General features: G+C 50.2%; 1 protein-coding gene across 3 annotated transcripts in view; it reads right to left on the bottom strand.

Annotated features, from left to right (window-relative positions):
* Positions 1 to 17,823, bottom strand: part of LRRC20 (leucine rich repeat containing 20) — a gene marked incomplete at both ends in the record, with an annotated part of 57,629 nt that overhangs the window by 13,013 nt on the left and 26,793 nt on the right. Inside the window, 2 exons of one of the 3 annotated variants that reach the window (XM_079722610.1) lie at positions 3,875 to 4,042; positions 14,653 to 14,802. In XM_079722610.1, coding sequence (XP_079578736.1) covers positions 3,875 to 4,042; positions 14,653 to 14,802 — 318 coding nt within the window. The remainder of the gene's footprint in view (positions 1 to 3,874; positions 4,043 to 14,652; positions 14,803 to 17,823) is intronic. The other 2 variants (XM_079722611.1, XM_079722612.1) reach the window with 2 other exon arrangements.

Here is a 17,823-nt window from a genome sequence, read left to right on the forward strand (position 1 = left end):
TCCCCTTAGCCGAGGCATCACTGCCCATCCTCACGACACCCTCACCATCCAGTCACCCTGAGGATGCAGTGGTGGCGACCACGATGGACAGAGACGCGGGTGGAGATGAGAGGAGGGAAGAGTGTAGCATAGTTGAGGGGTGAGAGCTGAAGGACAGGGAGCTGGCTGGCTGAGCACAGACCCCAGATCTCTGCGGGACAACTCATGGAAGCGGCTTTCAATACTTTTTCATCATGACTCACTGTAAGAAATTCATTTTAGGAATTCCCTGGCGGTCCAGTGGTTAGGACTCCGCGCTTTCACTGCTGAGGGTGTGGGTTTGATCCCTGATCAGGGAACTAAGATCCCACAAGCTGCGTGGTGAGGCCAAAAGAAAAAAGAAAAAAAAATACATTTTACAGCATGACCCAGTACCTATATCTGTGCGGGTACATAGCAAAACTAAAATAAAAAGTCACAAAGCAGTATGTACACCATGCTACAGGTGATGCTGGTTTCACGACTTATTAGTGGGTCATAACTGGCAACTCGAAACAATCTGCCCTATTATGTGTCAGTCATTTCGGAGGGCCTTGGAGCCTTTGGAATTCCTGCTCTGTACTGTGCTCCCAACCAACTGCGCGGCCGCTGTATGCAGACAGCACGCTCATGCTGGGTGGGGATAGGGAGCAGGGTGGCTCCAGAGATGAGAGCACAGGGAGGCCACATCACACACGTGGACTGGAGGACTGTCCGTACAAGGTGGCAGCAACGAGGGCGTCACATGCTAACCCAGATCCTCGACCTGAGGGCATTCAGCTACTGGTGAGCACCAAGGACGGGCACCCTCCCCGCCCTGCCCGCCGGCGGTTGGACCAGAAAACAGAGGGCAGTGTCCCTGCCTCTCTCCCAGCCTGCATACCCTGATGAGGTCCTGTGCCTTCTCCCATCCATGGACTGGAGCCCTCTCTCCTCTCCCTGCATCGTGGTCCAGAGAGTGGAGGAAGGCTGGGCAGCGGCACTGCTCAGAAACAAGATGCTGCTGCCGCCCTCAGCAACTTCCAGGCCTTCCTGAGGCCTTGCTGGAGGCATCTTTTGAGGAGGTCCCTTCAGAGGCTCTTTCGGATGCACCTGGGGGCTTGCTTCAGAGCTGCTTGTTCTCTACTTACTGAACTAAAGCTTTAAGGCAACTCATGCATCTGCAATTTATTTCTTTAAAAACGATTTTTAAAAAAATTTTCCAATCCTCTCTGAGGGCTCTAAACGGGAAAAACAAGCCATTCTTAAGGCATCCTAAGCTCCAACTACAATTATCCCAATGAGCTCCTGCAGGAGATCGGCTACAACTGGTGAAGGGTGCAAAGCTATTTCCATAACGTAGGACTTTTCAGCCCTCACCTTCTTCACTGTGATTACGGCTCTCTTCCCTCCAACTGGGCTGCGAAGGCTGTGGCCTGGCCTTCCACTGGTTTGGGAGTTAGAAAGCCATCCAAGTAGTTAACTAGGATGGATTGGAGACAAGTAGAAAATAAAACTGAGGACCCTCCTGCAAGGGAACCATAGCTGCCGCCGTGTGCCCCTCTTTCCACCTGGTTGGGGGAGAACACCCAGGCATCCCGCAATGGAGCAGGCCCTGGGATCAGCCAAGCACCTCGCGGAGCTGCTGGACACTTGGGGAAAACTAGAAGGCAGGGGCAGTCCCCGACATCTCCATGTTTCCCAGGCCTGGCCCAGGCTGGGCAGCAGGGGGCTCTGTCACAGGCTGAACTGACTGGGACACACAGCCCAGTGGCTGATGTCTCTTTTACCTGGCCAGGTGTGCAACAGACACTTGACCATGAAGGCTGGGGGAATGTCTTAGTGCCTCAGTCTCTACATCTATCAAATGGGATGATCACCCTGTTGCCTCGGGTGTGCACACGAGCACTCTTGGTAAGCTGTAAGATGCTTCCATGTGTAGAGTTATTACTGTCACTCTGCAGAAAGTTAGAGATACGTGTACAAAAGAGGAAGTCAAAACAGCCGATCTTTGCTCTGGGAGCTGTTGCTGCTAAGGAATGTCGTCAGCCTTGTGGGAGGGGAAAGATTAGGGGATCTGTGCCACCCTGTACTTCCCACTTTTTCTTGTACTGCAGCCAGCATAGACCACTCACCCAGTTCTCCGGCTGGGGGCGCGGGGAAGCCACCTTCCGGGGTGGGGGGTTGGGGAGAAACTCCATTTGAAAGCTGAGAAGAGCTGAAGCTCAGAGAGGGGATGTGAGTCTTTCAAAGCTGCAGTTAGGAAGTGGGGAAGCCAATGGCCAATACTTGTCCTGACCTGCCTGCCTGCAGCTACCCACCCAGCTCTGGTCTTGGTATCAGTCTGAAGAAGCCCCTGCTTGGTTACTGCGCCATTTAGATAAGCAGGAGAAGGAGGTGGAGGCATCAGGAATGGCCTCAAAGAACAAGAGGCGGAGGAGGAAGGGCCCAGCAAGGAGAGCCTGGCTGAGAATGAAGAGCTCAGGGCGAGACCCCGGGTGGTCAGGACAGCACAGGAGGAAGAACTGTGCAATGAAAAGGCACTTCTGGGCATGCTCCCCGCTTAAAGACAGAACAAGGGCCCAAGGGACCAGGGGGGATAATGCACGGGCCAGCCACTCAGTGATCCTGGTCTTGGGAGGCAAGACTGACCCAGAGCCCACCCCCAGGGCCTTCCCAGAGGCCAGGCAAGGGAACCCCACTCCAGGCACAGGGCTGAGTTTTAGAATCATGTATTCTTATCCTGGCACTTCTGTGGTCTCACTGTGTCACCCGATGCTCTCTCACAACCTCTCTGAGCCTCAGTTTACTCAACTCTAAAAGGATGAACCCAGAAGTTCAGAGCTTAGCTGGTCCCACCTCCCACTCAGCCAGGGCCAGGGCCCTGCAGGCAGCATTCCTGACAGAAGGGACGCTCGCCGGCGCACAAGGTAGGCTGCTCTTCATCGAGCAGCTCCAAACTACCAGAGACCTCTTCCTTTTAATCAAACGGCATAATGGCTGTGAAAGTGCTTACGCAAATAAAAGCATAACTGAAGGGGGTTATTATTAACCATCAACGTTAGAGGCAACGTGAGAGAGGACGAAATGGGGCTGGAGCTGGGCTTCCAGAGCCCACCGAGGCAGCCGCAGGAGGGGCCGAGGAGCGCAAAAGGACCCTGTGAGTGCCGGGCTCTCTCGGGGGGAGGTTAGACAGCAGCTGGGGAGGTGCTCAGGTCCTGATGAGACCGGCAGGTATGTAACTGCTACAAAAGGAAGAGAGGGACCCCTCCTCCACCTCAGAGGAACCCAGCTTGCTGGGATCTGCTGTCTGCAGGAGGCACATCTCCAGCCCAGACGGGAAGACCCTCTGGTTCCCTGGGGGGAGCGTATCTGTACTGGAAGGCACAGAGACACTGTTCTGAACACCTCTGCCTAGTGGCTCCTGCTTAATAATGGCAAAGAGCTCACTGTGACGCCAGCGAGGGAGAGCCGGGGACTCTGCCAGGAGTCAATGCATAGAGGGTCGCAGAGGCACCTGAGGCTGGCAGATGGAGATGCAAGAGGGAGCGCCTGTGGCCCAAGGTGGCCCAGTCAGTTCAGGGCTCGCTGTGGGGAAAGCCAAGACCTTCTGCCTGCCAGGTGAAAGCAAGTGTCTGACCTGGCCCCTGGCAGGTGGCAGGGCCTCGTAATGGTTACCTTCCTAGGCTCAGTGCCCTGTACTCGGGAATCTCAGACCAGAAAGCCCAAGCTTGCACTCTTGTCTATGAAACTCTGAGTCCAGAGGCCCATGCCTTGTGCCCTGTGAGGCCCTGTGAACCGCACTCAGGAAAGGGAGCTCAGGGGAGGCTCTGCACACAGAGGGAGGTGAGGGGCCTGGTGGGCTGGGTCCACTCACCCACGATCTCGTTCTCCTCCAGATTGATGGTCTCCAGCGCAGGCAGGGTGGTGAGCTGCTCAGGGAAGTCGTGGAACTGGTTCCGGGACAGGTCGATGGCCTTGAGGTGCTGTAGGGTGCTGACCTCGTTGGGGAGGTCGTGCAGGAAGTTCCCTTCCAGGTGGAGCTCTGCCAGGTGGAGAGGAAGAGTATGGAGGGGGGGGAAGGGGAGCAACCCAGAGACCACAGTGACTGCTGGCCTCCTGGGCCAGGAAGGCGGCAAGGAAGGAAGCCCCCCAAGGGGCGAACTCCATATTAATGCAAAAGGAGGGGTAACCCCTACCACTGCCACCCATCATTCCAGCTGGGCTCCCAGCTGTTGGCTTTGGAATGGAAGGCTCTGCCCAGCAGAGGTCTCTCACCCCTGCTCAGGGTGGCACATCTGGGGTCATTCCTAAGGCTGGTTTAGGGACCATCACATCTTTGAACTGAGGCATCCAGAATGACCAGAGAGGCTTTCCTTACTGCAGCTCAATCAGGCTTGCCCCTCGATTTTGTTCCCCGCAAACGCATCCTAGGACAGAAGCGGTCCCTCTGACCTGGACCACTCCGGCAGCCTCCTCCCTGGCTTCCTGCCTCCAGTCCCTCTCCAATCAACGCTGCACAGTGGGACCTTTTTAACCTCATGAGCGCAGCCCTGAGCTCACAAACCTTCAGTGGCTCCCCAAGGCCTCCTCCCTAGGCAATCAAGGCCCTTTGTGATCAGGCCCCTGCAGCTCTCTGCTCCTGCAGGTCCAGGACTCACACCTGGGTCTATGCCCTGGCTGCCCTGGAACGTCCTCTGGGATGATCTCGAGCAAAGAGACACCTCACAGGAGAAGTCATACAACATCATCTTGCTGGACTCCTGCATGGTTCTGCATCCCATAAAGAAGTAGTAACGATAGCTCTCTTTTTCTTTTCGGGGGGGCCTACTCTGAGTCCCACACACTGCCAGGAGCTGATGCTAAGTGTCTCATCTGATCCTCAGAACAGCTCTGCAAGATTTATCTTATTCTGCTCCATTTGACAGAACCAGAAATGGTGGCTCAGAGAGGTTAAGCAATTTGCCCAAGATCACACCACCAGGTGGCAGGGAAGCCAGGATTGGGATGACCTGGATGACTCAATGCTGGTCACAAAACATGGGACAAAGGGGATGGTGACAGAGGCAACAGGAGAGGCAGGTGTGAATATTTAACGAGTGATGCAATGTCCCAGGCAATGTATTAGTCATTCATGAAATCTCATATAATCCTCCCCAAAAATTTCTCTCCCAATTTACGGATGAGAGCACTGAGGCTCACAGAGGTCAAGTAACCTGCCCCAGGGCACACGCACCTAGCAGTTCCCCATGTTCCCTGAGATTCACAGATAAGGGAGGGAAGTGGGGAAAGGAATGACAGTCCCATTTCCTCAGGAAAGTGGGGTTGGGGAGGGGTCCATCCAGACACCAACATCAGGCCAGGGCTGGCTGGAACCTTCAGGAAGCAGTCTCTGGGGGAGGCTGAAAACACTTCCATGTGAAGCCCAGTCTGCACATCCTGCTGGGAAGATGTGCCTGGAATCAGCCGGGGGGCATCTCCACAGTTGGGAAACCGAAAAGCTTTTCATCTAACTGCTATCATTTTTTTTTTAATTTAACATCTTTGTTGGAGTATAATTGCTTTACAATGGTGTGTTAGTTTCTGCTTTATAACAAAGTGAATCAGTTATACATATACATATGTTTCCATATCTCTTCCCTCTTGCGTCTCCCTCCCTCCCACCCTCCCTATCCCGCCCCTCTAGGTGGTCACAAAGCTCCGAGCTGATCTCCCTGTGCTATGCGGCTGCTTCCCACTAGCTATTATTATTATTATTTTTTTTTTTTGCGGTATGTGGGCCTCTCACTGTTGTGGCCTCTCCCGTTGCGGAGCACAGGCTCCGGACGCACAGGCTCAGCGGCCATGTTTCACGGGCCCAGCTGCTCCACGGCATGTGGGATCTTCCCAGACCGGGGCACGAACCCGTGTCCCCTGCATCGGCAGGCGGACTCTCAACCACTGCGCCACCAGGGAAGCCCCCCCCACTAGCTATTATTTTACGTTTGGTAGTGTATATATGTCCATGCCACTCTCTCACTTTGTCACAGCTTACCCTTCCCCCTCCCCATATCCTCAAGTCCATTCTCTAGTAGGTCTGTGTCTTTATTCCCGTCTTACCCCTACGTTCTTCAAGACCTTTTTTTCCCCTTAGATTCCATATATGTGTTAGCATACGGTATTTGTTTTTCTCTTTCTGACTTACTTCCCTCTGTATGACAGACTCTAGGTCCATCCACCTCATTACAAATAGCTCAATTTCATTCCTTTTTATGGATGAGTAATATTCCATTGTATATATGTGCCACATCTTCTTTATCCATTCATCCGATGATGGGCACTTAGGTTGCTTCCATCTCCTGGCTATTGTAAATAGAGCTGCAATCAACATTTTGGTACATGACTCTTTTTTTTTTTTTTTTTTTTTTTTAGTTTCTGCTTTATAACAAAGTGAATCAGTCATACATATACATCCGTTCCCACATCCCTTCCCTCATGCATCTCCCTCCCTCCCATGGTACATGACTCTTTTTGAATTATGGTCTTCTCAGGGTATATGCCCAGTAGTGGGATTGCTGGGTCATATGGTAGTTCTATTTGTAGTTTTTTAAGGAACCTCCATACTGTTCTCCATAGTGGCTGTATCAATTTACATTCCCACCAGCAGTGCAAGAGGGCTCCCTTTTCTCCACACCCTCTCCAGCATTTATTGTTTCTAGATTTTTTGATGATAGCCATTCTGACCGGTGTGAGATGATATCTCATTGTAGTTTTGATTTGCATTTCTCTAATGATTAATGATGTTGAGCATCCTTTCATGTGTTTGTTGGCAATCTGTATATCTTCTTTGGAGAAATGTCTATTTAGGTCTTCTGCCCATTTTTGGATTGGGTTGTTTGTTTGTTTGCTATTGAGCTGCATGAGCTGCTTGTAAATTTTGGAGATTAATCCTTTGTCAGTTGCTTCATTTGCAAATATTTTCTCCCATTCTGAGGGTTGTCTTTTAATGAAAGTTCAGTGTGGCCTCCCAGGTCTCTTTCCCTGCTGTTCAATAGCTTTCCTATACGTCTCTGTCTTGCTGCATCCATGACTCAAAGGCTCTGCAAATCTCCTGCCCTTGTGTGCGGCTACAATGAACATTATCCCGAGGCTTTTGTATGATCACATCCACTCCTCTCAGGGCTGAGGGAGAAGCAGGAGGGCAGGGACCCTTTCTGCCCAGGCTCAGAGCCTGATGGGCCCATGGGAGGCTTACTCTTCCAAGCTTTACAAACCAGCGTCAACTCACTACCTTCTGACACCCCAGGTGTCAGAAAGCCAAGACTGCTCCCTCGCCCAGTGAGGTTAATTAAAAGTCCAAGCCAAACAAGGCATTCCTCCTCCAGAAGTATTTGCTCAAGAACCACTGTGAACAGCAGACTCTTCTTCTGGAGCTCTTTTGCCCCTCATGACTTTCCAGCTTGATTCCATCTGGTTGGACCCCATTCTGGAAAAGGGCAACTTTCACTCCTATCAAATTACAGACTATTTGCTCACTAGGTGGTCCATCCCAAAAGTATAATGGATCCTCCTGACAAGCTCTGTCTGGATTCCTCAGGTCAGTGTTCTCGGGAGGAGCAGGCAGGGTCTGGACACGACTACACGGGGGACCTGCTACAGAATGACAGAGAAAGCGAACCGTCTTGAGCACTCACCACACGCTAGTACCCTCTTTTCAGTGTTTACCATGTTTTACCTCAAATTAATCCTTATGATGACCCACTGAAGTTGCATAGAATGGATCCCGTTTTACAGATCAGGACATTAGAAATGGCAGAGCCAGCTTCTGAACTCAGGCCAGTGTGGCTCCCGGGTCCGTAATTTTATCCACGCCACTTACTGATTCTCCACACCCTGACACACACAAGGCTGCTCAGCTAGCTACCATGGACAATGTTTGCAGCTGGTTTGTCTTGGAGAAGCTTCAGAAAGATGCGCTGCTTAAAATTAGGTGCTCTTGCTGAAATCTGTTATCACCGAGGGAGATTTTTGTTTTCACTGATTTAATATTTTCCCCACTCTGTGCATAGCCCTCCTGGGCCTTGTTTGTGCTGAGTTATCTTCTTGAGAAAATTCAGGTCCAGTCCTCCAACACCACTGAAGGCAGCAGGTCGCCTAGCCCTCAGGCGCGTGAAGAGTGCCAATAACCATAACAGAAACCCACCGCTATCCCAACTGTAAATACAAGATTTTGTTTTTTGAAGCCACTGAGATTTGAAATTATTTGTTCCTAATGTAAAACTGGTCTATCCTGACTGATGCAGTTTGTTTCACTTTAAATGCATTTTCTACTTATAAAAGCAATGTATGCTCACTGTAAAAACAGAGACATCACAAAAATATGGAACAAAGGAAAATGAAAATCCTGTGTGTTCCCCACCCAGAACCATTGTTGTTTGGTATTCAGTCTTCTATATTTTTCTATGTACATGCTTATGGATGGATGGATGGATGAATGGATGGATATTGTTTTTAAAAAACAAATGGAGGGCTTCCCTGGTGGCGCAGTGGTTGAGAGTCCGCCTGCCGATGCAAGGGACACGGGTTCGTGCTCCGGTCCGGGAAGATCCCACATGCCGTGGAGCGGCTGGGCCCGTGAGCCATGGCCGCTGAGCCTGCGCATCCGGAGCCTGTGCTCCGCAATGGGAGAGACCACAACAGTGAGAGGCCTGCGTACCACAAAACAAACAAACAAACAAACAAAACCAAATGGAATCATAGACTATATACTCTTTTGAGAACTGCTTTTTTTACTCAGTAAAGCTGAGGCAGCTTTCCAAGTCATTGCTTTGTGTATCCTTCTCTGGAGATCACTACTCTCAAGACTGAGACTTGTGGATACAAAATCATGCCCCTGCCCAGCATCTCGTTTCCCAGGGAAGGCTGCTCTCTGAAGTCCAGCCCTTCTTCAGCAGCAGGCTCTAAGGAGACGCTCAGCTGCAAGGAGGAGAAGCTGAATCTGCCTGAAAGGCGGACTCTCCCCCGGCTCAGAAGCACTTCTGAAAAGCAAAAGGCGCAGAGGGAGTCATGGCTGGGCAGGCAGGGCTTGCATCCTTGGTGTTCAGCTCCTTGACTGCTTTAGGGTAATCAGAGGGGCTGTGTTGAAATTGGGAAGGAAGGGAGAGCTTTCCATTACTGAGCTTCAAAGGGAGCCCAGATCTGCTCTGGAAAGGCGGTGTCAACCCACTCTAGGTAGTCAGGCTCCTGCTGCATTAAGAAAGTATTGAAGTGCTGGGATTGGGTGGGGGAGGGTTTCCAGGAAAGAGCTCTTGGGCCGGATACCCAGCCACACTGGGTCTGGGGCTTAGACCAAAAACGAATAATAATGGCTAACATCTAATGAGTAGCACTATGCTCCAGGTACTTGTTCTATGGAGTTTACACGCAATCATCAATTTAATTTTACTATAACCCATTACCTCCAATTTACAGAGAGATGAAATAACTTGCCTAAGGTCACACAAACCCCTACCTCTCCCCCAGTTAATCTGACCTTCCTCTCTCAACCCCCAAACCAGGATGTGAGCCCCAGCCAACCTCCCCAAGAGAAGTGGGCCATTCCGGCCACCTGCTTTTTCCGGTTTTGCACCTCTAATCCCCGCAGCACCTGTCCTCAGAGTAGATACTCAGCAAATCCCTGCTTATTTAGTGGTGAATGAATGATGGGGGAAAAACCAGGAGGACCTGGTTCCGATCTAACTCATCATGTGTCCTTGGGCCCATCCTCTCCCTGGACAGCCTCCATGAGAAGGTCCTCCCTGCCCATTTACAGCAGGGCTGTGAGAATGAGTTAAGAGTGTTGTGAAAAGCAGGACGTGCTGCACAATACAGATATTTATTAAGCACCTACTACATGCTCAGCCCTATGCTTGAACATGAAAAGGATAATCTTTGAAAAGTAAAAGCACTGTTTCTGTTAGAGGGGTACAAGATCCATGAGACTTAATTACTGGATCATGGAGCTTTTTGTGGAAAAAAACCCTGAAAGCTATCATTAAAGGCAGGAATCAAAAGATAAAATAAGAGAAGGTATATGCAGCTGGGACACGTGGCTTGCAGGAAAGTCAATCAGACTTTCACAATTATGCCCAGGGTCTCACTGCCCTCTTGTCGCAGGGCGGAGGGGGTGTGTGTGTGGCTATATTTGGGGAGCTCCAGATGTTTCTTCCTGCTCTCTTACACCAAGGTTCAGAGTCAAACAACCTAGGCTCCCAGGATGGACAGGGTCTCTGGGAGAAGACCCTACCCCATCCCACTCCCAAGACTGTCCCCAGCCTGAATGCAGCCAGGCATGACATCCCCTTATTATCCCTTCTGAACTGTGGTTTTTGGAGTCTGCTAAATGGATCTCTCCTTCCCCAAGTTCCCCTTATTACTTCCTCATCATCCTTATCTTGGACAATTGTCAGGGCTGACTCAGAGGCCTCAGACTGACCCCAGCGGAGAGACAAGGCCAGTTGATTACATTAAGGGACAGATGAGGCTGGCCTGCAGTAATTACGCAGCCTGGTGGTAAAGGAATGTGCCAACTCCAAAAATACCTGCCCACTGAGTGTCAATCAGCACCTTGGCTACGACACTGCATCAATGAGCAATTACTTTCCCACATGCAGGGCAGAGTCAGTGGATCAGGTGGAACAATAATTGTCCTTCAAGTGGCCCATACTCAGCACTGCAGACTCTTCACACAGAGACAGTTGCTGCCCACGGGGAACAGAGGGGAAAGAAGTGACATTTCTGAAAGCCACATCCACTCCTTGGGTGGACAGAGGGAAGGGGTGAGAAAACTCTTCTAACCGAGGAGTCTGGGACAGACTAAAATTAAGTGCTAGCCATTCTGCCCCCATGAAAAGGATAGGTGGCTCTCACTCTACCAACGTGAACCAGTTCCTAAAATATATTGCTAAGTAAAAGGGGCACGTTGCAAAACTGTGCATACACTTTACTCCCATTAGTAGTTTATAAAGGAGCTCTGGAGTTGGACCCACAGTCCTGACCCTATTCTCTCTCACTGTGTGACCTCAGGCAAGTTACTTAAGCTCTCTGTGCCGCAGTTTCCTCATGTAAAACAAAGATAATAAGAGGACTGACCTCACAGAGTCACCAGACTTTGAGTAAATGTGCCCTCACATTATAAATCGGTTGTCTGCTCCTACACCTGCCTCCCTGAGAGACTGCGGGATCCTCAAGGGCCAGGTCTAGGTCTTGGTTTCCTTATCCTTCCCAAACGTCAGTGCTATGAGGATTAGACGAGATGACATGTGTAAAACCCTCAGTGTGGAGCTGGCGGGGGCTAAGTGCCCAGCGAATTTGGGCTTTCATGTTATTTCCTGTTCGTGCTCACACCGGCCCTAAACAGATGTTCAGGAGGAACTAATGAATTGAGTTTAAAGGCAGGCTGTGAGACACTGAATATACACAAAGACAATGGCCAGACCAAGTATAAAAATAGAACTGGGACTCATAACCTGAAGCATCCTGCCCAAGAAACCAAACCATTAGTAAAGCAGCCAGCCCAGGAAGCTAGTCTTCTGTAAGTCAGGCTTGTAGGAAGTCAGACTACTATCTCCATCGACAATCCAGGAAGCCAAAGAATACCCCCTGTAACAGTTGGCCCCAAATGGCTGGGACTTGATTACTAACTGACAGTTTCCCTAAATTTTTGTCCCAACATCCCACTCAGGACCAACCAGAGACAGCCAGATGTGCATCCTAACCAATCCCATAGGACGCCCTGCTGCTGGCTGGCCCGCCCACCTCCAGCTTCCCCAGGCCAATAGCCTGCCATCAGGCCCACCTGAAGCCTTCTCCCTTTCATCCACTACGAAGCTTTCCCATTCCTCTGCCTGCCTTTGAGTCTCTGCCAAATGCAGGTGACAGTGGCTGACTCCCTGGCTAGAGCAAACTCTGAATGAACAGCCTCTGCTGGTTCTCATTTGGATGGTCTTTGTCTATTTCTGCAGGTGTGTCTTACACACCTCTGGCCTGGCAGGCCCGGGACACACTCAATAAGCAGGGCTGAATGACTTGAATCTGGAGGAAGTGGGGAGATGGGAACACAGGAGGAGAGGGGCCAGAGGAGCCACAGCCAGACCTCAGGATCCACTCTCTGCAGAACTGATGTGCCCTTTGGACAGATTCCATTTTTGCCGCCATAAGACGGTTGAAGGATATCAGTGGGACGTAATCATTTAAAGACCACCCAACTCTGAGGCGGCCGTGACCCCAGGAGCAGAAAGTCCCCAGGGTACCCACAGGAGACAACTTGGCAGGCAGGGAGCAAGCAGGTGTCTCTCTCCCCAGAACCAAGGCAGCACACCCGCTCTGTCAAGAATCCAGGAGACGACGCTAGCAGGCAGTGCGGAGCCCAGCACAGCCTATTCAAGTCTCCTCTTCACACATCAAAGGAGAGGGTTTTTTTACTTGAAAGAGAAACCACACCAAAGGCTGGGGTCCAGAGCCAGGTGGGTCTCTCAGCTCCAGCCCCTCCCTGCCTGGTCACCAACCCTCGTCCATGGCTGCCTCTGTGAAATCCAATTACTGGGCACATGGCAGCCTTGCCTTTGTAATTGGAGGTGGCGTGGGGGGAGCCAGGAGCCACCAGAGCACAGGAGGGGGTTCAAACGGCATTCTTCAACAGACTTCTGATGGAAGGGTATCATGAGGCATCACGAATCCAGGGGCCCTAAGTGTGTTTCTCCACACTGGCTGCTGTGTCCCTGGAGACGGCCTACTTGCTTACCCCACAAGGCACTGCCATGTCAAGTCCTCTCCAAGCCCTTGAGCTCATGCAGGTGGCCTGGAAAGGCAGCCCTGGCTGCAGGGTAGGTGACCTGGGTGTACGGCTCTGACAGCCTGGACGAGTGCCTTCTCACCCTGACCTTCCTTCTCCACCTGTGAGGTGAGATGGCAGTGACAGCTCTAATATTTTATGGGAGATTCTCCCAACGGGTGGCCCACAGGCTAAGTCTAGCTTGCAAAATGTGTTCTACTGGCTTCCAGATTAAAATAAAGATTAAGTAAAAATGGATAAAATTCACATAAATATCCACCTTTCCAGCTTCAACTGAATAAAACTATCAGAACAATCCCGTGGCACGTCTGGCAGAAGCTGAGTAGGGTATGTACCAGGTGGCCACAGTCCCCACCACTCCCTCTTGTCCCATGCCCAATCTGAGTCACTCATTACCTACATGCTAGTCTCTTAAGCGTTGGTGTTTATAACCCCTGAACTATGGTCTCAATCTTGGCTGCCGGCACTTTAGAACGACTGATATTGATGTTAACAGATGCCTAGGCCCAGGCCCACACCCAGACATTCTGATTCAACTGGTCTTGGGGTAGAGCCAAGGCAATGATGTTTGTAGAAAAACTCCTCAGTTAATTCTAATTTCAGCCAGGCCGAGAGCTGCTAGTCCAAGGGCCCCGGCAGCTGGGAGGACCCATCTCACCTGTGTAAAGAAGCAGCCACCAGAAAAAGAAGGACGGGAAAAGTGGGCCTGGTCAAAAGCACTCACAGGTGCCCCTGGGGAAACACGTCTTGCCCTGGGATCCCCTCCACCCCCAACATAAGCACTTTAGCTTTTTAGGCACAAACACAATGGGCTTTGTGAGCTTCGGTCAGAAACGACAACACAGACCAATCCCTCCTGCTTGCCCTTTGTGTTTGCACCCAGTCTAGGTCCTGCCTGTAGCTCCCTCCTGAGCCACTGTCCAAGCTGCTTCCTGTCCCTGCACTGGGTTTGCCAATTCACACCTCTCCCCTCCCCTCTTGACTCTGCCCAGGGCTCGCACCTCCTGTAGGAAGCTGCATGAAATATGCTCCTCTCAGGTCCCTCAGGTACCATCAGCATTTTACATATTGGTTTCTCTAAACAGGCTCTTAGACTCCTTTCATGCCCCTATCAGATAGAGAATTCCAGAAGGCAGGAATCACTTCTCCTGTGCCCCCTGTGCCCTCTCCAATTCTTCCGCCCCACCATTTCACGAACACACACCAAGCGCCCAGGCTGCAACTCCATCCCACGGGTCACTGAGTGGCAGTGGACTCTTGCAGAAGGATGGAGGGGCTACCTGGAGAGTGGAGAGCGGGCACTGCCTCCTGCTTGTCCATCTGGAGGAGCCATTTCAGATGAATCTACAATGCCCACCTGCCAGCCTCCTGCCCACCTCCCTGCCGAGCACCCGTGTCTGCTTGCTGTACATGTGCACAGCACAGAAAACAACAACCCTGGCGTCTGTCACTCCTGAACTGAGAAAGCAACATGGGAGAACAACGTTAGATTGCAGGGGGGTTGGGGCATGGCGGTCAGAAGGGGGCTCGTTCAAGTCCACCGAAAAATAACTACTCCTGAGCTGCAGGACCCCAAATACTCTACTGGTCTGTTCAAAACAGGAGAATCACTCCGGGACCCACACCCTTGACCATGAGTCAATCCGATTCACAGCCAGCTAGAGGCAGGAGTGGCACTTAGAAATTTCCAGAGGACACAGGTCCACCCTTAGAGCCTCCCCTTGGGAATGATTTCCTGAGACTAGCTGACTGGGGACTAGCCCTGGTGACATTCCCTAGACAGGGTTGGAGCCTGAAGGATGAGGGTCAGCATGCCCTCCTGGCCTCAGCTGACCAGGGCCTACCTTGGAGCTCACAGAACGTGGTCATGAACTTGCTGGTGAGGGACTTGAGCTCGTTGTTGGCCAGCGTGATGAGGTGGATCTGGTCGGTGACATTTCGCAGGACCTTGTAGATGCCGACGGGGAAGGAAACCAGCTTGCACTCGGCCAGGTCTGCAGCCAAAGGACAAAGACCAGAGTTAGCAGCCACAGCTGCCCATGGACTTGCCCTGAACCCCACAGACCCGACCCTGTCTCTCCTCCTGGCCTCCTTTGTCTCCTACCTGTCTCCCCTGTGCCAGGCTCAAGACCCTGCTGTCCCTCCTCCAAGAGCCTTCATCACCATTCATCACACTTGTCCCGGTCTCACACACTGAACGTAACAGCTTATTCTAGCACCTTCTCTAACAGCACAGCCTGCTAGCTGGAATGCAGAAGACAGAGCTCTGATGATCAGCACTCACAGCCGTGTGCTTGAGGCCCTGAAGGATCCACAAGTCCCTCCAGGATCATCAGACTCAACAGCGAAGCGAGGGTCTTAAGAGTACTTTATAATAGTCTACTTCTTTGAAAACAGGCAATTCACACAGACTTTGTGGTATGACTTTCTTCCTCATCCTGTCACTCTGAAGACAGGTCTGTCTAAGAGGTAGCAGGGAAGCCTCTGTGAAGAACAGTCTGGCAGTTCCCCGAATGGTTAAACCTAGTTACTGTATGACCCAGCAATTCCACTCCTGGGTATATACCTGGGAAAAATGAAACCATGTGTCCACACAGAACAGTACACGTGAATGTTCACAGCAGCATTATTCATAATAGCTAAAAAGTGGAAACAACCCATGTGTCCACCCATAGACGAATGGATAAGCAAAATGTGTATATCCATAAAAAGGAATATTGTTTGGCAATAAAAAGAAATGAAGTATCAATATATACTACAACATAGACAGGCCTTGAAAACATTATGGTAAATGAAAGAAGCCAGGCACCAAGGACAATATATTGTATGAGGCCATTTATATGAAATGTCCAGAACAGGCAAATGTACAGAGACAGGAAGTAGATTAGTGGTTACCTAGGGCTGGGGGTATTGAGGGATGGCAACTAAGGGGTGAGGGGCTTCTTTGTTGGAGTAATGCAAATGTTCTAAAATTGGATGTGGTAATAGTTGCACAGCTCTGTGAATATACTCAAACCACTGAACTGTACACCCTAAACTGTATGGTATGTGAATTATATCTCAATAAACCTGTTTCATATATATGGCAGCAGAGAGACACTGAAAGCATGGAGGCTCAGAAATTGGGCTGTCCAGCTCATCTGAGTCACTTAAGTTTCCTGAGCCTCAGTTTTCTCATCTGTAAAATGGGGATATCATTGTCTACCTAGCAAGTCTGTCAGGAAAAGTAAATATAATAAAAAGTACTCAATGTACTAACCAAGTGCCTGGCAGATAAGTAGTGGGAATGCTAAATACAAATGCTGTTTCCCTACTCACCTTCCACTTTGCTCGCCCCTTCCCACCCTACCCAAATCGTCTCCATGCTTCAAGGCCAGTTCCCATCCCACCTCTTCTGGAAATCTTCCTGGATCACCCCCATTACTGGTGATTGCCCCCCCAACCCCGTTCAGGAGCACTCATCAACTCAGACAGCACTGCCCCACCTCTCAACAAACTCTTGTCTTTTCCCGAAAGAGGCCGGGCTTCCCCAGGCACCTCTAAGCCTTTGAAGATTGTTCCAATATTAATATACAAAATTCAATAATATTCCTATAAGCCAGCAATAAAATAGTTTTTAAAGATCCTATTCTGAACAGCAACAATAATGCAGTCTATAGAAATAATCAAAATTGAAGCCCTTCTCCCTTATCTGCCTCACAGAATTTCTACTCTGGCTCTAATACCAGCTCAAATGTCATCTCCTCCACGAAGTCTTCCCTGACGGCCCTAAGCTCCAGCCTCTGAGTCTCATATGGTATAAATGAGACCTCTTCATCCTGTATTGTATTAACCTCCTTTTGTGTCTGTTTTCCCACTGGACTGGGAAGGCTCCCAGAGCACAGCGTCAGCAGAGGTCCACCAGGCTTGGAGGGCACGGCAGGGTTACTGGTGACCTCATTAAGCTGGTTTAAGGAAAGAAAGGGGACAGGTGGGGGTAAGGGCAAAAGTGAAAAAGACTGAGGAACCATAGGGGTAGGACATACTGTTAAGAAGTGTCTTTAGGGAATTCCCTTTTGGCCCAATGGTTAGGACACTGAGCTTCCACTGCAGGGGGCCTGAGTTCGACCCCTGGTCAGGGAACTAAGATCCCACAAGCCGTGTGGCATGGCCAACGAAAAAAGAAAAGAAGTGTCTTTACTGTTTGCTCTGGTCCAGGGCTATGTTAGGTGACCCCAGCCCTGCGTACCAGTCCAATGTCAGGTACTTGCTCTTGTATCAGCAAGAAGAGAGTGCAAGGTCCTGCCGGGAAGAACGAATGCCCAGAGGTCAGACTTTCAGTAAAAAGAGATCAAGGGCTGGAACCAGACCAGCTCTGTAGGCTCGAAGTTTGGGGCAAGCTGAGGATTCTTGAAAGAGCAAACACTTCCAAACAATGAGCCCCCTAGTGCTTTGTGCCAGATGCACAAAGGTCTAGAAAGGAGTCTTGTTGTGGTTGTGAATCACAACAGCCCCTTTGGCTAAAAGCAACAGATCTCAGACCTGCTAGGAAAAACATCAAGGAAAATGTCAGAAGCTTTCCCTTTTAAACAAAGAGCAACATAAGGATGCCTTCCATCATCGGTATCCTGGAATATGGTCTTAGAAGTTCTGGCCAAAGAAATAGAAAGCATAAACATTAGAAACAGACAAAATGATTATTATGTGCATGTGAGATGACTGCATAACCTCAACAAAGCAGTCATCTGACAAAGTACACAAATTTAAAAGATCTCAGCAAAGTGGCTAATTAAAAGTGCAAAATTCAATAATATTGAATTGCCTATATGCCAGCAATAAATATAGTTTTTAGGATCCTATTCCAAACAGCAATATAATATAAAATATAGAGATAATCATAATAGAAAATATATCTGACCAATATTAAGAAAAGTAGTTCTATTTTTAGTTTTTTAAGGAACCTCCATACTGTTCTCCATAGTGGCCGTATCAATTTACATTCCCACCAACAGTGTAGGAGGGTTCCCTTTTCTCCA

This window comes from Hyperoodon ampullatus (assembly GCF_949752795.1).
Source record: "Hyperoodon ampullatus genome assembly, chromosome: 1".
Classification (NCBI taxonomy): Eukaryota; Metazoa; Chordata; class Mammalia; order Artiodactyla; family Ziphiidae; genus Hyperoodon; species Hyperoodon ampullatus.